We start from the raw sequence: 27,257 nt of genomic DNA, 5'->3' as shown, positions 1-27,257 counted from the left end.
TTAAGAAACCTCTCATGTTACCTGGTAACTTATACAGCCATTTATAAATACTGTGAAATTTTACAGCTAATTAAGTAATGTCATTTTGTAATGGTTTATATAGCTTTATTAATTTAGTTTTTTAATTGGCACAATCTGGCCCTGTGACAATCATTCACTTAGTGTTCTAAAATTGGGAATGTGTCTCCTTAAATAAATACTTATTCCCAAGGGCAAGAATAACCATAGACATAGGTCGAAGCATACAGGCTGTGTTAGTAAGGAGGCTAATGGTTTCTGCTTCTCTAAAAATAGCACCAGACTGGCTCTCTTGCTTTTCTAAGCCCAAGTTGATATTTTACTATTTGTATTTTTTACCAGATTAATAGAACCTCCAGTTCCAGTTGTTTCAGATAATGGATTAAGACCATATATCTAGCTGTGAAGCTGGGATTTGAATCTTGTCACTCTGATTCCATATTGTATTCTTGGCAGTTTCTGATATTATCCTTTAAAGTAAAAGGAGGATTTTCTGTGACCTTTCCTTGGTCTCTCTTTTCTTTTGTTCTATTTTTTTCTAGCATATTCTGTTTTCAAACATTTGTAAAATAGAGAAAGATAGGAAATAGTTTCTAGAAAAGAAATGTCACATAAAATACAAGAGTGTAATTATTATCAGAGAATGAAAGACAGTGTTTGGGGTTTATTGTTTTTTTGTGGGTTTTTTTTTTTTTTTTTTTTTTGGAGTGTGGGTCAAAGCCAGCAGTGCTCAGGGATTACTCCTGGTTCTATCCTCAGAAATTACTCCTGGTAGACTCAGGTGGGATTCATAGAGGATGTTGGGGATCAAACCAGGCCAGCTAGGTACAAGGCATATTTCTCCAGCCCTTGTTTTTCTTTTTAACTTAGAAAAGAAAAAATTTTGATTGACATTATAATATACATGGAATAAAGTTAGAAACATCCGGCGCTGCTGCTCGGCTTACTCCTGGCTCTGTGTTCAGCAATCACTCCTGGAAGGCACGGGAGACCATATGGGATATGGTCCATAAATGAACCACCGAATAGGTCCTAGGTCGGTTGCTTGCAAGGCAAATGCCCTACCACTATGCTATCTCTCCGGCCCAGGAACAGCCACTATCTTAAGCAAAGAATGTGAAATAGGATATTTTTCTTTTTTTTTTTTTGTTTTGTTTTGTTTTGTTTTTGGGTCACACCCGGCAGCGCTCAGGGGTTACTCCTGGCTCTATGCTCAGAAATTGCCCCTGGCAGGCACAGGGGACCGTATGGGATGCCAGGATTCGAACCACCATCCTTCTGCATGAAAGGCAGATATTTTACTATTTTACCTTACCTCCATGCTATCTCTCCGCCCCCATGAAATAGGATACTTTTTTTTTTTTTTTTTTTTTTTTTTTTTTTTTTTTGGTTTTTTGGGCAAACCCGGTAACGCTCAGGGGTTACTCCTGGCTATGCGCTCAGAAGTCGCTCCTGGCTTGGGGGACCATATGGGATGCCGGGGGATCGAACCGCGGTCCGTCTCCTAGGCTAGCGCAGGTAAGGCAGGCACCTTACCTCCAGCGCCACCGCCCGGCCCGAAATAGGATACTTTTAAAGTCAGAAAGAGATAGAGTTTAATGTAGAGAATTCTATGTTATTTGGCACACAACAGAATTGCAAAAGAAATAGAGACTTCCAACTTAATATCCTTAGTGTTGTTTTAGTGTAAAAGATGTTGCTAGGAGATAGATGATTTTTTAGACCTTAAGATAAAACCCCATTTGTTAACTTTTATACTTGAAAAAAATGGGGTAGAGTAGGGCAGGGGATCTTAGGGCATTCCTGGTACTCTTATACAGCCAGTGTATGCTGAGTGCTGGCTCTAAGGACGAGGTGCTATTCATCTATGGCAGAGCCAGTACCAAAAGGGCCATCCCTGCAGTGTTTGGGGACTTCCAGAACAGAGCCACTGAGGTTGAGGTGGAGACATGTGACATCAAAAATAAAACCACAGTCCTGTGCATACATTACATGTCCCTACTTTCTGTCCTCATCTCTCTGGTTCCTATTTTAATACCCTTTACCTTGTATTGTTTTGTTTTGTATTATATTGTATATAGCCAGACCTAGAGAACCAGTATTATCTGATAACCTTGCATATTTACTTTTTAATATTTATAATTACAGATTTATCTCAGTGGATTTCTTCCAAGGCATGGTGCAGACCACTCTTTCACATGTCTTTCGACACCAGAAAGAAGTTTCATCTTTGTCAATAGTAGACCGATTCACCAAAAAGATATATTAAAGGTAATTTATTATCGGAAAAAAATAATACTTGCAATAGAAATAAAAATAGCTCTGTTGTTGGTCCTCTTAGTAAGAAAACCACTTTCAAGAATTTGCTCTAATATAAGGGAGAATGTTTGTTATTATAATTATTTATTAACAGTATTATACTTGAAACTTAGATAAAATATCTCATTGACTCTTCACAGCAAATCTCTGATGAATTATTATCCTTATGTATAGTGATACAACTGATATGTTAGTCACATTTTTAGACCGCATAGCTAAGAAGTAAGTAAGTTTGAATTTGAAAGGTGGACTTTTAAAATCTTTGAACCTGAAAGTCATGTACTCATTCATAAAATCTACGGAATGCTTACTCTTCATAAGTTTGAGGCCTTTATGACTTTGTAGATGCTGATTTCCCTAAATTAGTTGTAGTGTTTCAGTTTCTATGTTCGTTTTGGTGTGTTTTAAGGATGACAATGCAAATCTCACATGTTAATTTTGTCTTTCATTCATGACATATTTCAGTTAATCCGACACTATTACAATGTGAAGTGCCTAAAGGAATCTACTTATAGTTATCCTATTTTCTTTTTGAAAATTGATGTCCCTGCTGCTGATGTAGATGTAAATTTAACACCAGATAAAAGTCAAGTATTATTACAGAACAAGGTAATCCTTTTCAGATAATTTTTATGTATTTATGTGTATATATATATATATATATATATATTAATGCTTAAATGTATGCAGTCCTAATTATCTCATGTGGATTGAGAGATTTGCTTGTTTGTATATTTTTTTGAATGTTAGTTTTTAAATTTTGATGTACATAGTATGATTTCCCATAACATTTCTTCATTTGTATTTTTAGGAATCTCTTTTAATTGCTGTTGAAAATCTGATGACGACTTGTTATGGATCACTACCTGGTACAAATTCTTATGAAAATAATACAACAGATGTTTCCTCAGCTGACACGATCATTAGTAAAACCACAGAAACAGATGTGCTTGTAAATAAGATAGAATCATCTGGAAATAATTCTTTGAATGTTGATCCTTCAGCCATTCCTTTCCCAAATGATGTGCATAATGATAAGTCTGGAAAAGTCACTGATTGTTTAAATCAGCAGACGCATATTGGTGGCCATTGTGATAATCAACTTGGTTCTGAAGATTCTAACACCGATAAGAACATTAGGAATGCATTTCAAGGAATCCCAACAACCGAAGAGCAGAATGACAAAGAGCTTTGTTTTATAAGTTCTGTTAAACCTGCTCAATCAGAAAATAGCAGTAAACATTTGATAGACAAGAAAGGGGAAAATGAGGAAGCCGTACTTCCTGACCAGTCTTTGGAAATCTGTGCCGATGATTGGAGCAAGGGACATGCATTTAAAGACTCAATGGGAGAAAACATTGAACCTGTGAAAATGTTAGTGCCTCAAACTTCAGCATGTGAAGTAGATAGTAATAATAGCCGTCATTTAAGCCCTGAGCAAGCAAACCTCAGTGAAGGTTCTTGTTCTAAACAATTAAATGTGATTGATAACAAATCTGGACAGCTTACAGCTTATGATTTAATTAGCAAACGAATAATCAAGAAACCTCTGTCAGCAAGTGCCCTTTTTGTTCAAGATCATCGTGCTCAGTTTCTCAGAGAAAACCCTAAAACTAGTTTGGAAGAGGCAACAGTACAAATTGAAGAACTGTGGAAGACATTGAGTGAAGGGGAAAAGCTGAAGTAAGTTTCCAGAGCTTGCATGTGATCTGATGCTAGGATATTTCCATTCTATATGACTCACTGGGTTACAAAAATTTTTTTTTCTAATTTATTTATGGAAAAGCAAACTGGAAAATGCTTTTGGCTTGACTTGAGTACATTTTCTGGCATTCCTTTTTTTTTCTCTTAATTTAGAGGTTTCTAGAGAGGTTTTTTGTTTTTGTTTTTGTTTTTTCATTTTGGTACAGGCCTTAACTGCTCTCTGATTTATTAAATTTATTGTTCAACTTTTTCCATTCATTCTAATTTAAAACTGCCATTTTCTTTTCTTTTAGTCTATGTTGAGTATTTCATGACAGAACTTTTTAAGTTTATGGTTAGAACAATTATAATGTTGTTTTTAAAGAATATCTTGACCATTTCTTTTTTAATTTGTTTTCCAAAACATATAGCACTGTTAAAAGTTTTGATATCATTATAGATTCTATTTGGTGGTGCTAATTAAGTATAACAACAAATTCTTCTCACATATATCTATCTATTTTGGTAAATAGATGGTTAATCTGTCTCTGATTAAAAAAACTATAGCTTGCCTTTTTTAAATCAAATAATTCGAACAAATACTATAACATACTATGATAATCGTTTCTAATTGACTTAGAGACTTATAAAGAACATTTTGTTTGTGATCTAGTGCACTATAAAATGGAAGAAAAATTCTATTTTCAATCATATGTTGTTATTCAAGTTATCTCAGTACTATGTCAGGTATCTGGAAGAAATATTAACATAATCAATAATCCAGAGTTTATATTTGGTGTAATGCTATATGGATACCGGACTGGGGGATTTTTGTTTGCTTATTGTTTCACTTTACTCAGTCTTCAATAAAATAATAAAGACTGTGAGGCCAGTGATACAAGTCAGAGATAGAGTATTAGTTTAGTGTATGTGAGACCTTGGGTTCAAAGCCTGGCACCACACAGAGAGAAAAGAGAAAAACAACAGCTCTGTTTAACCCCTTTAGGAAAAACTTCCATACATTCATCACTTTGTATGAATCTATATGTGTGTGTGTGTGTGATGGTGGTTGTTGCTTCGTTCTTTTTCTTAAGCTGTGTAGAAATAGATAGACATGACAGTAAAACTGCTTCCCTTGTTACCATTTTCCAGATCATATTTCTTCCAATCAGCATTCCCTGCCCTTTTTTTAAATATCACATTTCATCAGTTTAGTCTAGATCAGTAAAAGGTAATGGTATTGCAAAACTTTTAAAACATTAATTTCTTCACATCAGTTTGTCAGTATTCATAGCTTTAATCTCATTAATGACAGATTTCTTTTTTCTTTTCAGTTTAAGACTGAAAAGAACACAGATAGGTTCTATATTCTTAGGACACAGATATGGTTCAACCGTTGTGTTTCCTTTGCCTAAGGGACACAAGCATGTGGTTTAAAAATAATGTGCTTTAACTTTTAATCCAAGCCCACAGAAGTTGGATACAACTCAGTTGACTAAGTTGTTGATGGAGTGAAGTCTGAAGAGTTGAATAACAGTGTAGATGTTCCTAGTTTTTCTGGAAGTAATGGCAATGTAACAGCCCCCAGCAACTGTTTCCTTGCAGCCTAACAACAGCAGGGATTGTTGTGCTTGCATTTTAGAGAATTGGTTATGTTTTTTCCTTATATGTGAGGAAGTAAGAGTTTAAGGATTATGGTTAATAGCCCCTTGGGCCAGGTCAGTAGTAGAGTGTAGGGTGCTTGCCTTGCACTTAATTAACCCAGGTTTAGTCCCTGGTGCCCTATGTTCAATTGTTAGTCTTTCCTGAACACAGAGCTGGGACTAAAGCCTGAGCACCACTGGGTGTGTTGAATAAACAGACAAGCCAAAAAAAGGTTAATGGGCTCAATTAAAATCTTGTTTATCTTATTAAATGCCAGAATACGTTTGTCTTATTACCATAAGGTAGACAAAAGAAGCATTATTGGTCCAGAGCACATTACTGAAGGTACATTGAATACCAACCTTGTACCAGTCTTACCTAGACTTTTCCAAAAATTTATGACATTCCTGGAGAGGATTTAGTAAGATACTGAGTTTACAAGACAAGACAAATGTCTAATAACACAGTAAATAATTGATCATTATGTTTATCAAATTTCTAATCTTTGATAAAGAAGTTTTTCTCTTGGTGGGACATCTTTTCATATGTTAAGCCAAGATTACAGTAAATTTGGAGGGGGCTAGAGAGGTACGTATACAGTAGTTAAGGCCCTGGGTTCGTACAGTGTATCCCATTTCTATCCCCAGTACCTCATAATGGTACCCTGAGAGCAGCTCCTGGTGTGACACAAATTCCTCTAATGGCAAAAATATTTTTAATTTGGAAATGAGAAAAAATAGAAACCTATGAAGTAAATATAGGCATCTTGGAATTACAGAGCTCACTGCCACAAAACATTGTATTGTCTTCAAGAATCTTTTAACTATTATTGGCTCTTTAAATTCTTAGTGAGAAGGTAAAGTGAAAAATGCTATCACAGTCTGTTACACAACCACTACCACTTAGTCTTCTTTCCATTCTCCTAAATCGTAATAAAAGAGTGTTAGATGTTTGATCCTTCCATCCTTTCTTCTTTTACTTCCTCCTTTTTTCTTTTACTTCCTTCTTTTTTCTATATCCAGATTGTCTTTCTTCTTTCCCTTCCTTTCCTCATCCATTTTTCCCCCTTCAATTAAAAGATACTTTTTTAGTTTGTTTTGAACCACACTTGGTCAAGCTCTATACTTCCCTTTCTGTGCTCTTGGGTCTCTCATGGAAGCATTTGGAATGCTCTGGATAGCTCCTGGATCAGCTGTGTACAAGGCACCTTACTCGCTACTGTCTCAAGCCCCACGAAACACTATTGAAGACATTTTATGTGCAAAATCTTGTGTATGCTTTTTAACCGCTTCATATTCAGTAAGAAATAAAATTTACTCATTGTGTCATACATGATACAATCAAATAAAATTTACTCACCGTATCATACATGATATAATCTTGTGAGGTAATACGATTAAACTAATTGTTATTCTGGAACTTGATGACTTCTTGGGGTTGGGGAGCTTCACCTGGAGGTGCTTAGGAGACCAAATGTAGTGCCAGGGATGGAACCAGAGTTATTTGCAAGGCTTTACTCTTTTATCTTTCCACCCAAGAATATGACTTGTAATGTAAACATAGAAAGTAATGGGAACATTGGGGGCTGGAGCGATGGTGCAGCGGTAGGGCATTTGCCTTGCAGGCAGCTGACCCAGAATAGACCATGGTTCTATCCTCAAGCCAGGAGCGATTTCTGAGTGCATAGTCAGGAGTAACCCCTGAGCATCACCAGGTGTGGCCCAAAAGCCGAAAGAAAAAAGAGGGAGGGAAAAAAGGAAGGGATGAACAAATGAATGAACGAGGAAGGAAGAAGGAAGGAAGGGAGGGAGGGAGGGAGGGAGGAAGGAAGGAAGGAAGGAAGGAAGGAAGGAAGGAAGGAAGGAAGGAAGGAAGGAAGGAAGGAAGGAAGGAAGGAAGGAAGGAAGGAGGGAGGGAGGGAGGGAGGGAGGGAGGACATTTAACAGGCTTAATTTTATTGCAGTGACAGCCAATACTTCCAGTATAGAAATTTTAAAGGAAAGTTTTAGGGATCTTGGTAGAATGAATAGCAGGTAAGGAAGATTCAGAAGGTAGATGGAATGTTATTGATGATGCAGAAAACATACCTTTTTGTGGCAGGAACGTAATGATGGGAAAATATGGCCAGGAAAGATAGGAACATCACATAAGCTGTAGCAAAAAGTTTGAATAAAAATTAGGATTGTCTTTTTTTTTTTTTTTTTTTTAAGTTGAGAGCATATGATGGGCTTTGGAGTTGGGAGTGTTTTTTTTTTTTATTTCCTTCTAGCTTTTTTGTTTGTTTGTTTTTGTTTGTTTCTTTGTTTTCTTTCTCCCTTTCTATTTCTTTTTTCTTCAGTAAAATAGAAATATTTATGCCAGGTGCCCTGCCATTGAGGTCTCAGTTGATATCAACTTTAATTTTCATTTGTAGTAGCAAAGAAAATATTTCTTTTTAAGAAACCAAGAATACAGTCGGAGTATCAGAAAATGGGCCATAGACTCCACACGTGTAATTTTAAGTCAGAAAGACATGATTCTGGGTAAATCAGAATTAATATTTTTCCATTCAAGTTACTGAATTACTTAATGACGCTAAGTATGAAGGTAGCAGCTGTTTTTACTTAACATTTACTCACTATTCCTCTGGACATAGCTTTTATATTTCCCAAGGAGCTCATTAAATCGACATCTTGAAGATTAGTAGCATATGTGAAAATTTGCACTTTATATCTAATTACAAGTGGTGACCTTCATTTAAAATTCATTTTCCACCACATGGAAAAAAGATTTGAGTGTGAATGTGCAAGCCCTGAAAATAATTATTTATAGTATCTAGTAGAAGTAAACAGTATTGAAAACCATGTGTATTTTTTAAGAGTCAGTCTGAACTTCAGCGTTGAAATAGAAATGGGAAAAAATAAAAATTATGGCTGGCATAAGTAAACCCAAGAAGCACTTTTTTCTTGTATACAGTGAAATAGTCATTCCTAGTGAACTGAACCAAGGGTCTCAAGACATGCAAAGCCTGTGCTCTGTTGTTGAGCTCTGCCCTTGCTCCCTGAAGCAGGTTCTTTTGCATTCTCAGCCTGCCAACATTTCCTCAATCAGAAAACTAGATCACAAGCAGTGGACTTCTGTCTCTTAATCTCATTTTTAATATTCAATATAATTTTTCCAATATTGACATTATTTCCTCACATCTGTCCAGATTTCTCCTCTGAAATGTTATATATGGTAATTTTTTGAAAACTTTTTTTTTTGTGGAGGGGGTTTCCTAAAATTTGGGATAATAATAGTTGCTTAGTCTCATTTAAAATGACAGTTAAAATTATATTTATTTATTTATTTATTTTGGTTTTTGGGTCACACCCAGCAGCGCTCAGGAGTTACTCCTGGTTGTATGTTCAGAAATCACTCCTGGCAGGCTCTGGGGACCATATGGGATGCTGGGATTCGAATCACCCATTCTTCTGCATGCAATGCAAATGCCCTATCTCCATGCTATCTCTCCGGCCTACAGAGTTAAAAATTTTTTTTTTTTGGTGATTTTTGGGTCACACCTTGCAGTGCTCAGGGGTTACTTCTGGCTTCATGCTCAGAAATTGCTCCTGGCAGGCACGGGGAACCATATGGGATGCCGGGATTCGAACCGATGACCTTCTGCATGAAAGGCAAATGCCTTACCTCCTTGCTATCTCTCCAGCCCTGAGTTAAAATTTTTTAACAAGTTTCAAAATTGTTTATCTTTAGTTAATATTGTGCCCATTCTTCATAGGTATTTTTTGTTTTGAGGTTTTGGGCTCACTCTGAGCTTAGTGTTCTTGACTTGGGGAATTGGGGATCAACCTTCTGAAATGCAAGTTCTGGCTTCCTGTACTATCTCTGGTCCCAATATAGCTGATATTAATATTGATAGCAAATATTTATCACTATTTAGTCTGCCAAGCACAATTCTAAATACTTGACACATTTGATTGATTTTATTCTGCACTTCCATTAGATGCAGACGAGCACATGGAAGCACAGATTATGAAATACTTGGTGTTGATCAACAGGGCTTGAATAGGCCAGGTAATCTCTTTTCAGGGTCTGTGGTCTTAACCACTATTCTTTGTTAAATATGTCGCAGTATCAATTCCGGTCATTCACAAGAGTTTCCAGTGGTGCTCTGTAAAGATAGCACTACCCAATAACAGTTGAGGCCCGGAGAATTAGAAACTCAATCTGAGTATATGGACTAGGCAATGTGCATTGTAAGAAAAATGATAAAAATCACTATAATGGGCTTTCTTTGATTACCCCAAAAAGTTTCATTTTACTCTTGCTATTATTTTGATCCTGGACCACACTGAGAAATGCTAGGTGATTGATTACTCCTGGTGCAGTGCTCTGAGATCAGTTTCAACAATGCGTGGAGTCTGTATAGTGCCAGAGATCAAACCCTGGCTTCCGACGTATGAATCATGCACTCCACTCTGAAAAATCTTCACAGCGCCTACTTTTGTTGTTCCTAAAGGAAGCGATATTTTTAATCCAAAATTTTGAGATGTCCTTTAATTCTTTTTTTTCTCTTGGACCGTAGCCAGCTGTGCTCATGGCTTTCTTCTGGCTCTGTACTAAGGGAGCACACCTGGCAGGGCTGGGGGACACTGTCTGGCCTCCATCATCTTATATTTCAAAATTGAATTAGATGTTTTGGATAGGTTTCATTTATTTAATTTTGGCATTGGTGACCATAAATGAATGCCATATCATAGACATAGAGAATCACCTAAATTAACTAAAATTTAGACAACTAAGCATAAGCATTTCCGTAGGAAAGCATTACAGATATAATCAGATTATTTTTCCTTGCATCTTTTATTACTTTGGTGGCTATATATACTGAAGTATTAATGTGCAAATTTTCTTTTGAATTGTTTGGGAAATAGTTTATTCCTTACTGTTGTTATAGCAGATGTGTCAAAATCTTCCCATCTGAAATTGACTTTTCCATGCTTGTGTCTCATGATTCCGTAAGTAGATTTATTTATTTATTTATTTATTTTGGTTTTTGGGTCACACCTGGCGGTGCTCAGGGGTTCAGGGATTACTCCTGGCTATCTGCTCAGAAATAGCTCCTGGCAGGCACGGGGGACCATATGGGACACCGGGATTCGAACCAAATACCTTAGGTCCTGGATCGGCTGCTTGTGAGGCAAACACCGCTGTGCTATCTCTCGGCCCCTAAGTAGATTTTCTAACTGGGCAAAATTTTGAATAAAATGCAGATATTTTAACCATATATGTAGTCAAATGCTTTTTATGTGTAATACATTTTTTACTGATAGATCAATGTATAAAGAAGTGTCACTTTTTCCTCTTACCTTTATCTCTTTCCCCATCTATTCTTAGATGGAATTTAATGTAATAACATTTTTTTCTTTAAATGCTAGAAGTGAATCAAGTGTATATTTTTTTTGCTTGTTTTGTTTTTGCTTTTTGGGTCACACCCGGCAGCGCTCCTGGCTCTGTGCTCAGAAATGGCTTCTGGCAGGCTTGGGGGACCATATGGGATGCTGGGAATTGAACCACCGTCCTTTTGCACGCAAGGAAAATGCCCTACCTCCATGCTATCTCTCTGGCCTCAAGTATATATGTTTTTTGATTTTTTGGTTTGGTTTTTCGGTCAGAAATCGCTCCTGGCAGGCCGGGGGGACTGCATGGGATGCTGGGATTCCAAGCACCGTCTGTCCTGATTCGGCTGCAGGCAAGGCAAATGCCTCACCACTGTGCTATCTCTCTGGCCCAAGATTTGTATGTGTTTTTAAATTTGATGTGCATAATGGAAATAGGGAGGGCAGAGGAGATAGTACAGGGTTTAAAGTGCCTTGAATGCAGCCAGCCTAGTTAGATCTCTCATACCACAGATTCCCTCTTAGTATGGCCTCAAAACCCAAAAGAAAAAAGAAAATCTGGAGCATTCAAACAGAGAAAATTCTGGGTGGGGAAATTTTAAAAAAGGGAAACATGGAACATTCAAATAGATTGTCTGGATAATTCAGAGAGGATGGAAAATAATGTGAACTCTTGCTCTGCCAGATAGTAAAGCATACTACAGTATACTTACATGTATTTAAATATATTTAAATATATTTTAAATATTAAATAGGTTTCAAAGCCTTGAACTTCAGTGTGTTTAATCCCAACTGGATAACCTGTTGGGGCAAAAATAGAAAAAGCTATCGCTTTATAGTCTACTTTATATGCTTTCAGTATTTAAATGTAAGATAATTTGTATATACCCAGTAATTATGTTTTATATATATTTGTATGTGTTATAATTTACATATCATTTTTTATTTCTGAGGACCTGTTTAAGTAAGAATAAATCCATCATAATAAATTTAGAGTTAGTTACATAATCATCACCCAGAGAAAATAAAAAATATTTTTTATCACTTCATGAAGTTTCTTTATGTTCCTACCAGCTACTCTACTCTTATTTTTTTTCTTCTAATTTCTTTTTACTTTTTTTTTTTGGTGGGGGGGGTCCCCACACCTGGTGATGCTCAGGGTGTGGCTCTGTGCTCAGAAATTATTCCTGGCAGTCTTGGGAAACCATATGGGATGCCAGATATCGAACCTGGGTCCGTCCCTGGTCAGCCACATGCAAGGCAAATGTCCTACTGTTGTGCTATCGCTCCAGCCTCTTCTTTTTACATTTTTATTTATTTTAAGCACTGATTTATACACCCAATGTTCCAAGACCACGTTTTCTTTCATTTGAGTCCTCTCATCCCAGTCCTTTTGCCACTTGAGTATCTTATGTGGAAAATCATATGGCACTTACAGGGAGGGTGCTCTCCCAGTAGTGCCTGAAGGACTGTGTGATACTAGTGTTAAGTTGTGTGGGTCCTACATGTGAAGCATGTACATATTACAGTCTTTTTTGTTGTTGTTGTTGTTTTTGTTTTTGTTTTTTGGGCCACACCCTGTGACGCTCAGGGGTTACTCCTGGCTATGCGCTCAGAAGTTGCTCCTGGCTTCTTGGGGGACCATATGGGACGCCGGGGGATCGAACCGCGGTCCGTCCTAGGCTAGCGCAGGCAAGGCAGGCACCTTACCTCCAGCGCCACCTCCCGGCCCTATACTACAGTCTTTTGATTTATCCTTGGATAGCTACATACAAGGATACTACATATCCTTGGCCTTGATGTGTATTTTTATGTCTAGCTTCTTACACTCAACCACATTTTATTGTGATTCAGCCTTTTTTATGTAATATATCTGTAGGGTTTTTTAAGTGTGTAATAGTTATAAATATATACCATTTTTTAACATTTTTCAGTTGATGAACATAGAGATTACCAGTTTAACACTACCTATAAAGTTATGTTGCTAAGTTTTCAGATTTTTTTTCTTTTTCATTGACAGGGAAATGCTTAGTTAAGTTCTAATCCTTAGCAGTTTATTAGGAATTGAATCTAGTAGATGGTTTGTCTTGATATGTGTTCCATAGTAAATATATAGCTGAAAAGAGACTGATTTCTGTAATTTTTTTATATGAAAATAGTGTTTGATGGTCATGCATAAAGTATAAATTTTTGTTGGATATAATTGAGTTATGGATTCTTTATCACTTAAAGCTATTTTTTACTGTCTGCTTGTTCTCCATTGCTTCTGATAAGAAGCTACAGCCATTATGTGTGTGGTTGGGTTCCTTTTATTATGTCGTATCATTTTTTTCTTTTGCTTTCAGGATTTCAACTTAAGTATTTTTTTTTTCAGTTTAATTTCAATATCTTAACTTTATATTTGTTCAGCTTATGTTTTGGAGATCACCTTGCATTTGTAAAACACTGCATTTCTCCAAGTTGGCTAATTGTTAGCCAAAAAATTTTTAAGTACATAATTTTTTCATTCTAGATACATATATGTTAGGTTACTTTATTAATCATGTTCAACCATTTTTTCTCTTTTTTTTCAGATTTGGTAATTTTTCTTACTCATTTTTAAGTTTAGTGACTCTTTCTTGGTGCTCTTGGACCTGCTGTTATATCTACTCAGTATATTATTTTATTTTAGACATTGTATTTTTTCAGTCTTTCTTTTAGTTCTTTTTTCTTTATAATGTTAACATATGTAGGAGATTTCCCCTTTGTATTTTTTCATTGTATGGGGGATTTCCCATTTTATTTTTTTATTGTATTACATTGCCATCTTTTCCTTTAAGTATTTCTTAAAAACCTATTTTGGGGGGCACACCCAGTGGCACTCAGGAATTACTCCTGGCTCTGTGCTCAGAAATCTGTGCTCAGAAATTGCACCTGGCAGGCTGGGAGGACCAAATGGGATGCCAGGGATTGAACCCGGGTCTCTCCCCGTGTGCCATGTGCAAGGCAAATGCCCTACCACTGTGCTGTCGCTCCAGCTCCTAAAAATCTATTTTTATTTTTATGTGTGTGCAAGTTCTAACTTGTAGGTCATTTTGAATTTAGAATCTACTGCTCAGAATAGTTTTTGATTGTGATTCATTAAACTTACTGTTCCTTAGAATGACTGGCTCTATTTGTATAATGAAAATAGTGGCTAATACATTGGTGGAGATTCTGGATTTGATTTGATTTTGTGGAAATGTGGAGTTTGGTTTTTCGGGTATTTATTGACTCATGCATATGTTTACTTTTATTCTCCCTTGTTCAATACTATTGGCGTTGTAGTGATAGTTGAGAATTGCACTCCCATCTACCTGGGATGTTCACTGCAAATTGCACACCAGCTCTGGGCTGTTTACATATTCAGTCATGGTGCTTACTGCAGGTTTTTTAGACCTCTGGCTGTAATACTTGCTAATACCTACTGGGGCTCACACATGTAAATGAGGCTTACCACTTATGGTGGAGGTGCTCTCACCTTTACCAGGGGTCCCACTTCCTGGCTGGCAATGCTTGTGCATAGTTACCGTAGTGTGGCCAGATCCATCTCAGCACCTGGACACTAGGCTGGAGCTTTACCGTAGAACAGGTGTTTAAATTCCTGACTGATCAACTTGAACCTGAGGCATTGTTGTTTGACATTGTGTTTGGGAGAAACTGTTTAATTTTTCCCGAAGACTCTATCTCCTCAGCCTCAGGCAGCCACTGACATCTCTGTTTAACTCATTAATCTTAAGCAGTTGTTTTCTGCCAGGCTCACATGGGATCTTCTCCCGTTGTTTCCAGTTGTTTGGAGGCAAGGAGCTCTGTGTTCTGATGACTCAGGCTACTGCAAGTTCTTGCCACTTTCCTTGATTGCCGGGACCTCCCTGTGTGTAATAGTTGTGTAAATGTGGATCTCTTTTCCCAGCGGCTCAATCAGTTTCAGTTTTTGTCTGCTTTTGGTTTAATCTTCAGTTCCTCTTTGAAATCGTTTATTTTCTTTATTCTGTTCAGAGTTTATCCTAGTTTTAGATCTATGGGCTAGTCCAATAGTCTTCATCTTTATTCGACTTGGAAGGCCAGCTCTTGCTTTAATTGTATAAAAATTACTTTCAGTGGTTCTGTATTCCTTATTTAGTCTTTATTTGTTCTCTTACCTCTATTCATAGATACGAAGAGAAAGCTGCTAAAGATTTGGAGCGATACAATAAGCAAATCCACAAAGCCACTGAACAGGAGTCACAAGCACCATTAAAAGAAGGCAAGAAAAAGATCAAGCCGTCCAGTGTATGGAATTTGGCCCAGAAACAAAAGTTGAAGACTCTATTATCAAATCAACCAAAACTGAATGAACTCCTTCAGTCCCAAGCTGAAAAAAGAAAGAGCCAGAACATTAAAATAGTACACATTTCCTTTTCTATGGAAAACTTGAAAAAACAAATTGAGAAATGTAAGAAATTTGACAGAAAAGAGAAAGGTGAACTTGGCTTTGCCCACCATCTCAAAAGTCCTGATGCTTGGGTTATAACCTTCGAAACAGAGATAATGCTATTAAATCCATACAGAGTGGAAGAAGCTTTGCTTTTCAAAAGACTTCTGGAGAATCATAAGCTTCCGGCAGAGCCACTGGAAAACCCAATTTTATTAACGGAGAGGTACAGTGAAGCCTTCTCTTTTATCTGAAAACATGTATTAATCCATATTAGATGGGAAATTGAAGGTAAAAAGTTGAAAACCTTTCCTTGTAGGAAAAAGTGGTATTTTAAAAAATCCATTTTAAAACTTGGTTTCTGTTCTTCAGTTATAACTTGTGCTCATTTTCTCACAAGAATTTTCATGCATTCTGGATATATAGTTTATGTGGAGTAATTTATATATCTATAAAATACTAAGAAAAAATAGCAAATGTTTGTGAGCATGTATTAATTATATGATAGAAATTTTGTTAAACCTCCCAACAACTCGATGAGAGATAGGGACAAACATGTTTTATATTATTCATATTTTATTTAGATATCTGAATTTACAAGACTGAATTTTATGTTGCTACACTCCAGAGTATCAATAATTCTACCTCCATTACTGTCTCTAGGCTCTTCTCACACCTACCGCACATTCTTAGTGAATCTAGTTCTAGAGGCAGATTCCCAGGGTTTGTTATCATTGACTATATTGTTTCTTGATTTTGATTTTGGTTTGGAGACTACATCTGACAGTGCTGAAGGTTACTCGAAATCACTCATGGTGTGGCTCAGGGTATCAGATAGGATACTGGAGAGTTAGGTACAATGTATATAATAAGGCTCAGCGGCAAGGTTAAGGAGAGTGGGATCTATCCATGTTAATCTCAAGGCAAGCATACTTAGAGGTCACAAATAAACAGAGGTAACTAGAACCTCACAACTTTATGAAAAGTATAGAATACCTCTTCTCTTTTTAATGTGTTTAGTTTCTTCTTCCAAGTAGGTTCTTTACCTTTTAAAACACCTGTTAGTGCTTCTTGCAAAATTGGTTTGTCATGAATTTCTTTTAAAGTTCTGTAGAAAAAGCTCTATCTGCTTTTTTGATCATTTGTCTGGACATATTTTTTTTCCTGATTGGGTTGATTTGGGGGGACGGTTCACATCCTAATGTGCTTTGGGGTTACTCTGGCTCTGTAATCAAGGATCACTCCTGACCGTGTTCAAGGGCTTAAATATGGTGCCCAGGCTAATACCTTACTCCCTGTACTATCTCTGTCCCTGATAAAGTATTCTTGTTGGGATGTTTATTTCATCCAGCTGTTTGCTATGTCCAACCATTCTCTTCTGTCCTGTTGGTTATCTTTTGATAGATCAATTTAAGTCTTAATGAGGGGGTTTCTTTGAATGTAAATTTCTTCTGTGCCTTGGAGTTCTCTAGTTTAATTTTCTTTAGAGCTCATTTAGCTTATTGGATCTAGGTGAGGGACAAAATTCTCAGGGTAAGGAATTCTCAGCTGTGATCTCTTTGACTAGTGATTATTCTCCCATGCTCTTTCCTCTGTATGAAGAGTCCTATACTGTTCTTTTTAAAAATTACCTTTTATCTTCATCCATTTATTTAGAAATGGTAACTGTTTGTATTAACACAGTAGATGCCTTTAAATGACTGTTGGATTAACTTTTTACCATTAGATCCTTATTTTATTTTCTTCTATTTGTTTTATATATAGATATGTTGTGCATTTGATTTAATATATTTTTAATCAGTTTCAAGTTAAAGGATCATAATTTTTTTTCAGTCTTTTTAATGGATCTCATTATTTAGAAATTTTACATAAAATGAGAACAGATGACCAAAGATTTGGAGTACCAACTTACCTCTCAGATCCTCGTCTGACAGCAAATGGTTTCAAAATAAAATTGATTCCAGGTATGTTAATGTGGTTTAATATTCATTATCAAATATTTAATATTCATCTGAAGCACAGTGTCAGATCAGAGAGATAGTATAGTAGATAAGGCACTTGTGACTGTGATCCTGGTTCAAATTCCAAGCATTATATATCTCTGAACAAAACCAACACTACCAAAAAGATAGGGGGAAAAGTCCAGTGTCAGTTGTGTGGAAAGTCATATATTTCAAAATGTAAACCTCTGTGTTAAATAGTTCAGTCCATTTCCTTTCATTATCATTTTTATAACTTATTTTTATAGTAATTTTTACTATACTTTGTCAACATTCAAACTAAATTTTCCTCAATTATTAAATATGCCTTTAGATGGTGAAACAAATGAATATATAGAATATAGAAACTTTTTAACAAATATAGACATCTTTGAGCCAGTGACATAGGGCATTTGTTTTGTACCTGGCTGAGCTGGGGTTTAGTATCCAGCATTGGTCCTCTGAGCATAGCCAGAAGTGGTCCCTTAGTACAGCAGGGTGTTGCGCAAAAACCATAGGTCTTATCTGTGAGAGATCTTTCCTTTGAAAAAGTATTTCCATTTATTTTATATATTCTACCTTTGGATTTTGTTTTAATTCTTGGGGGGGAATTTTTGCTTTTTATTTTATTTTTAAATTTTTTAAATTTTGTTAGGGGGCCACACCTGGCGATGCTCAGGAATGACTCTTGAATCTACATTTAGGAATCACTCCTGGTGGTGCTTAGGGAACCATATGGGATACTAGGTATTGAACCTGGGTCTCCCACTTGCAAGGCAAAAAGTACCTTACTTGTTATTGTCTCTCTGGCCCTATTCCTTTTATTATTTTTTTTAAGATATTAATTCAGACTTAATTATAAAGTTTGTGTCTTGGGTTGAAACTAAAATTTCTAATCTATTTTTGAGATGCTTTTTCTCTGCTCTGTGCACCAGCATTTAGGGACTAGTAAAACTGTCACCTATAATTTATGAACAAGATTAATTATAACTTGCCACTAACCTTGCTGCATAGTGTTTCTTTTTTTCTCTTAATACATATCTGGATTTACCAGCTTAACTCAAATGTGATAGTTGTTGTAGATTCTTCTACGTTTGACAGTCAGTCAGGAAGATATAAGTTTTCAACTGGAGTTCTTGTTTTGTTTCTGGTGAGTGGGCATATCCTGCAATGGTCAGGAGTAAGCATGCATTTCCAGGGATCCCAGTCCTGGGGGCGGGGGTGTGGGTGTGGGTTTTGGAGGCAGTAAATATGTATTTCCAAGGTTCTCAGTCCTCAGACATGCAAAACTAACATTCCAGTCTGTAGAGCTCTCTCTGCCAGTCAACTGAAGTTTCAGCCTTTCCATGTTGAGCATGTTCTGCCCTCAAGCTAGAAACAAAAAACCTACCTTGTGCCACTTTCTAAGACATTCTTCCAAAATTTACATTATTGTACTCTACAGGTACTTATACAACGTTTAATGTTTTGTTTTTTTTGCAGGGAACATTCAGGGCTTACTCTTGGCTCTGAGCTCAGGAATCATTCCTAACCTTGCAAGGGGCCATATGGGATGCCAGGGATTGAATCAAGGTCACTCTCATGCAAGGCAAACACCCCACCCATTGTACTATATCTTCAGCCCCCCTGTAACTTTTATAAATCAAAAATATTAGCTTTTTAATAATACGATGTTTTATCTTAAGCTTTCAGATTAATCCTTTGTTTTTATTTTGTATGGTTTTCAGCAAGAATGCTGGTGCAAAATGAACTGCTTTCACTATAGTATTGGTATTATCTATTAAAAATCAACTCCCTTATGATAATATGCAAAGATGAGTAGAATTGACTCATCTATTTCCCATATCATATCTTGTGCCATTTATTTGCTTATACATCATACTGGAATCAAACTGGACTGCCACAAAAATTCCAAATTAGTTCCCCTGTAGGATCTTTATGCTTTGTGTGTATTTGATATTTCTGATCCAAGCACTTAACAAGCATGATTTTTCATTTTCTTGAAATATTTCTTATGTCAGTAAAAATGTCAGTATATACATTTATCACTACTTTTAAAATTGTATTTGTTAATTATGTATATTTTCAACCCCAGTCTAGACCAGTGTTCCTCAAACTTTTTAAAAAGGGGGCCAGTTCATTGTCCCTCAGACCGTTGGAGGGCCGGACTATAGTAAAAACAAAAATACTGAACAAATTTCTATGTACATTCCATATATCTTATTTTGATGTGAAGAAACAAATACAATTTGTGGCTATTGGGGCCGTAGTTTGAGGACCACTGGTATAGATGGTGACTCTGGGTAGTTATGCTAAATTTTGGGGAAAGTTTTTTATCAAAAGCAGGTGGAAGAAAGTTTGTTTTACCAAATTATGTGTGATATCAGCACTGCTACTATTTGAAGAATGTAATTATTCCATGGATTTCAACAAAGACTTAGTAAACATTTGCCTAGTATGGAAAGTTAATGGACAGGGAAGAAAAACAGAAAATTTATTTGTCTAGGAAATTTTCGCTTTCCTGGCCGGCCCATTCTCTATTCTTTCATAGTTTCCATACTTAAACTGCCCTCTCTTCAGGCTTCCGAGGCTGGTCTTCCTTACTTCTTTCCGTTTTAATCTAGTGGCCAAGGAAACAATGGGACAAGGAAGAATGATTCCATTATCTCCACTAATAAAGACCAGTGTATAGAAAAACTAAATCCAACCAAAATAGTTTTAAAGTTTTTAAAAAAATTTTTTTACTGAGATGTGAAAGCAGGGGAAAAGCATGGAAGTGTGCATTACTAAAAATGCTTTTAGTATTCTAGATTTTAAGTAATTTCACTGACTCGCAGATAGAAGGATAATATTCTTACTCACACCTTGATTCCAAAATAAAAGCAGTACAAATTTCATTTCTTTCATTTACAAACAAAGTATTCTTAGGAAAACAAGTTTGTCTGTGCTCCCTTATTGATACTAATACTTACATGCAGTTCATATGAAACTGGTTCTATTATTGTGCCCCATCTTACAAATAATCATCAAAGCAAAGAAAAGGTATGTTTATGGGAAAGAGTTAATGGTCGATGGGCTGGAGCAATAGCACAGTGGGTAGGGCATTTGAACCTAAGCAGTATGCCTTTATAACCTAGATCTTAACTAATTTGTTATAATTTGATATAAATGAAGATATTTATTTCAAAAAATAGTGGTGAACACAAAATGAAGGATATATATTACTATCACCATTGCACTTGATAATAGTAGGTATTCAATATTTTCTTATTTTCTCATCATTCCATCCTTGGTTTCTCTCTTGAACTGACTTGTGGTCATTTCTTTTAATGCTGTGGGAAAATCTTCATCAGGACTCCTTTTTAATTTATTTGAAGTATGAAGGAAGAGTTGTGTGTATTCAGAAGTGTGTAGCAAGATATTTTTTTCTTAGTCTGTTTCCTAGTTATGTGATTTTGATAGGAAATTCCCCCCTTTTATTTTGTATGAAAGAAGATGTAATTGTTGAGCCAGAAAGATATTTGTTACAACAGTTAAGGTGCTTGCTTTGCATGCGACTGGCCTGAGTTTGGTCCCTGGCATCCCATACAGTCTCCTAAACACCATCAGGAGCACAGAGTCAGGAGTAACCTCTCAGCATCACCAAATGTAACCCAAAACAAAAAACTTCAAATTAAAAAAAATAGAGAAGGTATTAAAAAAAATAGAGAAGGTAGTTGCAAGAAAAAGTTTTTGTCTGCATTTTCTGTCCACAGTTCTTAGAGAATGTTTGTAAAATATTATTGAATAAACAATTATTTAGATTGATTTAGCTGTCATTAACATAGTTATAATCAGTATATATATTATTTTTTTGTCAATAACAGAAGAACTTAACTGTTGCTATTTTCTTTGGACCTTTTGTTCCTTCATCAATCTTCATACCCTTTATTTGAAGGGCTGGGAACCAAACCCAGGATCTTGTGCTTGGGAGGCATGAGATGTTCTACTGAATCCACTCCAGAGTCTGTATCCTGTTTTCTTAAAGATCATTTCCTTTTCATTATGAAAGTTTTTTGGTATCACCAACTTTTCAGTTACCACAAAGCTTCATCAATGAAAGAGGAAGAACCTGATTTTGAGGGAAAAAGACTGAAACAGGAATAATGGAAAGGATTGGAATGCGTGGTTGGTATTCATGAGGCTGTGGATTTTATCCCTGGTGCTACATGTCACCCCTCACGAGGGTGGCCCTGTTTTGGGAAGTCATCCCCTTCCCCAATTTGATGCTCTTGACTTATTAATAGAACAGCTTTATACTCCACATCAATTATGTTCCATATTTTAGGAAGTGAAAACTTGTCAAACCAATTTTTATTTCAAGTACTTTCCCTTCATGTTTGGAAGCATTCCATAGAACTTTATGGAAACTTCGTGAACGTTTATTGTTACATGGTTCCAAATGTCTCTTAAATTTTCCATCTGAATTTTGCAAGCACAGGGATTAAAACATTGCTCAATTTCCTCATTACTTGCCAAATACTTTCTTGGCTAGTAACAAATGAACTTCATAGACAAGTAATTCTGTAAAATGTGTATCATTTTGTAGGGCAAATCTAGTCAGTAGCCTTTTTCAATCTAAGCATATTATTTATTTATGTTTTGTTTTAGAGTCATACCTGACTATGGCTTACTTCTGCCTCTGTGCTCAGGAAGCTCTTGGGGGAACCTTATGGGTTGTTGGGGGTTGAACCTGGGGTGGCTGCATGCAAGGCAAACACCCTACTCATTTTGGCCCACAACAAAAGATACAGGATAAACAATATTGAAATTTTCTTTTTTAAAAAATGTATTTAAACACCATGGTTACAAGGCTGATCATATACAATTGTTTGTATATTTGAGTTTCAGTCATATAGTGTACATCACCCTTCACCAATGCACATTTCCTGCCACCAATGTCTCTAGTTTCCTCCTGCCCATCCCCCTAGTGAATCTCTTAACCTGATATTTTTTAGTTTTTTTTAACTATTTGGTTTTTTTGATGTTTTTGGTTTTTTTGTTTGTTTCTGTTTTTGGGTCACACTCAGCAGCGCTCAGGGGTTACTCCTGGCTCTACACTCAGAAATTGTACCCGGCAGACTCGGGAGACCATATGGGATGCTGGGATTCAAACCACTGTCCTTCTGCATGCAGGGCAAATGCCCTACCTCCATGCTATCTCTCTGGCCCAAGTTTTTTTAACTATTTAAATGCAAAAAGATGGACACTCAAATATTAAGCTTCTTTTTGCTGATCTAATCTGTTTTAAAACCACAGGAGTTGCCCTCATTGCTCAAACTCATTTTGTCTTATTTCATCAAGCTCCATGAATTCTTCACCATAATTCTTGATTTTGTATTTTTTTTCACATTATCCTCTATTTCTTGGGAAGTACATTAATAAACGACTGCTCTATACTATTTTGTTTTTCTAAGACCCTTGACATCTCAGGATCTGAAATTTTGAGGACTGTGTAGTTCTTTTTATTCATGTTTATAGTACCTCTTTGCCAGCACAAGATGTTTGTTTTCTTTTTTATAGATAATAATGTGGACTTTAATTTTAAAAATATTGTTACATGCTGTGCTAGCTTTGGCAACATATATACTAAAATACTGTTATACGGTTAAAAAAAAAGACAAATCTCTACTATTTTCCAAAATCATAAGGTGCTTTCTAAGATTGTAAATTTTATGATTGAAGTTATGCTAGTATGGCTGTTTTACTCAATTATATATCTAAAGCACTTGCTAGTTTCTAGCTCTATTTTAATTGTTAATTTTTTAAGTATTTTAAATGATGACTATGTCAGCTATAAATATTGTTCTCGAAAAATATTTAGATAAACATTTCTTTTCTTCAAATGAATAATACTTTAATAATTTACTTGCTGTGAAGTTAGTCTTTGCATATTTAACTGTCAAATCAATATTTTGTATACCTTAAACTTACACTGTGTTGCATTTCAATTATGTTTTTATAAAACTGGGAAAATATATTACTTTCTGTATATTTTTATAATTTATAAGTTAAAATCACAGAAATCTAAGCCTGTATGAAATAAAGTAGGATAGAGTTTGAACAGCAACAGTTGTTAAAGCAGTTGTTAAAACACTTAAACCAGTTTTATTTTAATAAATATCATGGGACTCTACTTTCTCTCCAAAGTAAAAAAAAAAAAATTCTAAACAAATGTAGAGAACAGAACAGTATTAACTGAGATTAAATTTAAAAATTTAAAACTCATGTGGTCAATGAGTACTCATGACAATGTGAATGTGAAATCTTTGGGGAAATCATTATTTGTTCCTCATTCAGGAACAAAACATTTTTTGATTATATAAATATTAATAGTACTCTACTAAATATTTTAACAGTGATTTTGTGCTTAATAGATATTTTCTGGAATACAGTTTAATAATTTCATATATATATTTATGTGTGTTTTTCTTTTAGGAGCTTCCATCACTGAAAACTACTTGGAAGTAGAAGGAATGGCTAATTGTCTCCCATTCTATGGAGTAATGGACTTAAAAGAAATTCTTAATGCTATATTAAACAATAATGCAAAGGAAGTTTATGAATGTAGACCTCGCAAAGTTTTAAGTTATCTAGAGGTAAGCATTATTGGTTAAGTTGGTTAGATTTTAAGATACTTGTTTAAGTATCAAATGATTTTAAATTAGTAATCAGTTCCTATAAATTCTGATATTTATTTGCAGGAAGGAAGTATTATAAAAAGAAAAGGAAAACTTCAAAAGTTTAACATCATAGACTGGTTGTTGTAAACTGTCATAAATCCTTTAAACGTTATTTCTTGAGGGCCAGGGAAGTAGCTCAATAGCAGAGCACTTACCTTGTATATGTTTGACCTTGGGTTTGATTTCCAGCCCCAGAAAAGAAAAACAAAGACATATTTTCTTGGTTAAATATTAAGGGAAAACCTTGTGAATGAGACAGCTTCACCAAATTTCCTTATTTTTTTTAAGAAGGAATTTCTAAATTATTCAACCTCTGTACAAAATGCCTGCTTAAAAGGACTATTGAGATTTTAGCCCATGATCTCTTCAAAATTCAAAGGAATATAAGATGGGGTTTTAATTCATTAGTTTTGCAAGTTATTCAATAGCATATGCTGAAGTGGCTTTCTTTTCATAGGGCAAAGGCTAGGAGAGGGTTATTCTTTATGGTTCTAGAAGTTCTGTTCTATCACTGTTGTAATCAGTCTTCTAAATTTATAATCTTTATAAAAGCAACGAATAAATTTGTAAGAACTTAAATTTAACATCAGAAATATAGAGACTAGTTGATAGTTTGTTGAGCATTTTTAACAGATGTATTTCGTATTTTGCTGTTTTTTTTCTACATCTTTTGCAATAAAAGACCACCTAATTACTGTCAGATATTCAATCTATAGAAAACATTTCTGTTTTTAGATATTAATCTTAAGTTACTAAAAAAAATAAGGTTATAACTTTGTTGTTTTAATTTTAAACAACAATTAGTCTGTGCATCTTCCTTTATTTCAGTACCACATAGTGATTTCTATAACTTTATAGTATAAAATATAGCCAGGGAATATGATTTTTCCCATTTTATTTAATTTGAATTACTTTTGTCTATTCAGGACTTTTTTTTTTTTTTTTTGATTCCATACAGATTTTAGTAGCTTTTTTTCTGTCCTTAAGTGGAATTTTGATGGAGATTGTATTGAATCTCTTTAGAAGATTTTAGGTAGACAAAAGAAACAAAAAAATTTTTAAAGACTGGGTAGGGGTAGCATTTTAACAATGTTAAATTCTATCTAATAACATAGTTTTTCATTTTCTTGTGCCTTTTTGTAATTCATGGTAGTGACTTAAAGTGATACTTAAGTCTTTCTAGTTACTGGATGTTTTCTGACACATTTTTATTGCAATCATTGTGATTTACAAAGTCCTTCATAGTTGTTTCATAGAGTTTCAGTCTTACATTCTATCAGGGCCAATACCACCATCAGTGTTCCTCCCTCCACCAATGTTCATTCCCAGAGTCCATTCCATATCACCCCTGCTCCTCAGTCTGCAAGTATAATAGGCCCACTTTAAGTTTAGATTGTTAAAGCTTGGGTCTCTTTATTTCATTGTTGTTGCCTTTGGCTTGGATATTTAGTTCTGTCCTTTTTTAACACCACCCAATGCACCTGAGACCACTTTCCCTGTAAAGATGCTGGGAGAGAGGATTATATCAGCAAGCTTAAGAAAGGAGAAACCTCTCTGAAGAAGGATGGGAAAATGACTGTTCAAATGTTTTGAGGTAAAGCTAAGTCACATATGACTTGAAGGAATATAGGTTATTTGCTTGAGAGTGAAGGGGCTTACAAAGCTTTGTGGATATTGAGTACAGAAAAAGTGACCAAAACTAAGAAGACTAATCAAGGAATAAAATTCAAGGATACTTTTTCTTTTCTTTTCTTTTTTTTTTTTTGGGGGGGGTCACACCCAGCAGCACTCAGAGGATACTCTTGGCTCTGTTCTCAGAAATGGTTTGGGGACCCATATATGTGCCAGGGATCGAACCTGCATCCATCCTGGGTCAGCTGCATGCAAGGCAAATTCCCTACCACTATGCTACCACTCTGGTCCCCAAGGATACTTTTTCTGTTAGTATGTTGCCGAGTCTAAACTTGTATCTTTGTAGTCACTGAAATCATGTCTATTTTACCTTTCTATTTAACTGTACCATAGTAATCTTTATTCTCAGAGCAATATTCTTGTCAGTCATATTGCCCACTGTATTCCTAAAACTTAGAAGAGAAATTAATAATACTAATATTTGTTGAACAAATTAGTAACAAAAATATCAATCTTTTGTCTTCCAAGAATTCTTGTCTTCAGTTTCCAGGACTTATTTCATAAAAATTTATGTTTTTGTCTTGACAGGGAGAAGCAGTTCGTCTAGCTAGACAGCTACCCATGCATCTTTCAAAAGATGATATCCAAGATATTATCAACAGAATGAAGCAACAATTTGGAAATGAAATGAAAAAATGTGTTCATGGACGCCCATTTTTTCATCATTTAACTCATCTTCCAGAATTACCATGATGAAATGTTTAAGAAAATCATTATTGAAATGTATTTGTTCAGAAAATAATGTTCCATTTTTAAGCCATCTTTGTACTAGCATGTACTTAATAATTGGTTTTATAAATGAAAACTTATTAACTTGTGTATTGAGAAAAATTTACGAAATATATAAAACTTCAGTTTTCACTTAAGAAAGTGCCTTCAGGGGCCGGGGCTGTGGTGCAGCAGTAGTGCATTTGCCTTGTACGCTAACCAGGAGGTACTGTGGTTTGATCCTCTGACATCCCATATGGTCCCCCAAGCCAGTAGCGGTTTCTGAGCACATAGCCAGGAGTGACCCCTGAGCATCACCAGGTGTGGCCAAAAAACAACAAAAAATAGAAACTGCCTTCATTATTATTTTTAACTCCATTTGGAAAGTATCTAGTATCTTGGGTGGTTTATTTGCTGCCTCATATGACCTGGAGGGTAGCAGGATAGTATTAGGGAGATAGGTTTTGGAGGGGCTAGTTAGGTTTACATAACATCATAATAATGACTAGGACTCTTGGTGGTATAAGTGCTCTTATAGAGACATTAGAGAGAGTGCTTGTTCAATTTTCCCACTACCCTACCTCCTGTGAGGAAAATAAGGTGGTTTTCCTAATCTAGGAGGGGAGCTCTCCATTTTGGTGCCTTTATCTTGAACTTTAAGTCTCTGGAAATGAGATCAAAT

General features: G+C 35.5%; 1 protein-coding gene across 1 annotated transcript in view; it reads left to right on the top strand.

Moving 5' to 3' along the window:
• Positions 1 to 26,680, top strand: part of PMS1 (PMS1 homolog 1, mismatch repair system component) — a 68,626-nt gene extending 41,946 nt beyond the window's left edge. The window contains exons 7-13 of the mRNA XM_049773182.1: positions 2,167 to 2,289; positions 2,803 to 2,946; positions 3,149 to 4,020; positions 15,215 to 15,700; positions 17,308 to 17,438; positions 23,931 to 24,091; positions 26,396 to 26,680. Coding sequence (XP_049629139.1) covers positions 2,167 to 2,289; positions 2,803 to 2,946; positions 3,149 to 4,020; positions 15,215 to 15,700; positions 17,308 to 17,438; positions 23,931 to 24,091; positions 26,396 to 26,560 — 2,082 coding nt within the window. The 3' untranslated portion in view covers positions 26,561 to 26,680. The remainder of the gene's footprint in view (positions 1 to 2,166; positions 2,290 to 2,802; positions 2,947 to 3,148; positions 4,021 to 15,214; positions 15,701 to 17,307; positions 17,439 to 23,930; positions 24,092 to 26,395) is intronic.
• The last annotated feature ends 577 nt before the right edge of the window (positions 26,681 to 27,257 follow it).

Source organism: Suncus etruscus, chromosome 5 (genome assembly GCF_024139225.1).
Source record: "Suncus etruscus isolate mSunEtr1 chromosome 5, mSunEtr1.pri.cur, whole genome shotgun sequence".
NCBI classification, from domain to species: Eukaryota; Metazoa; Chordata; class Mammalia; order Eulipotyphla; family Soricidae; genus Suncus; species Suncus etruscus.
The sequence above is the reverse complement of the archived record's forward strand: the minus strand, read 5'-3'. Positions and strand labels throughout refer to the sequence as shown.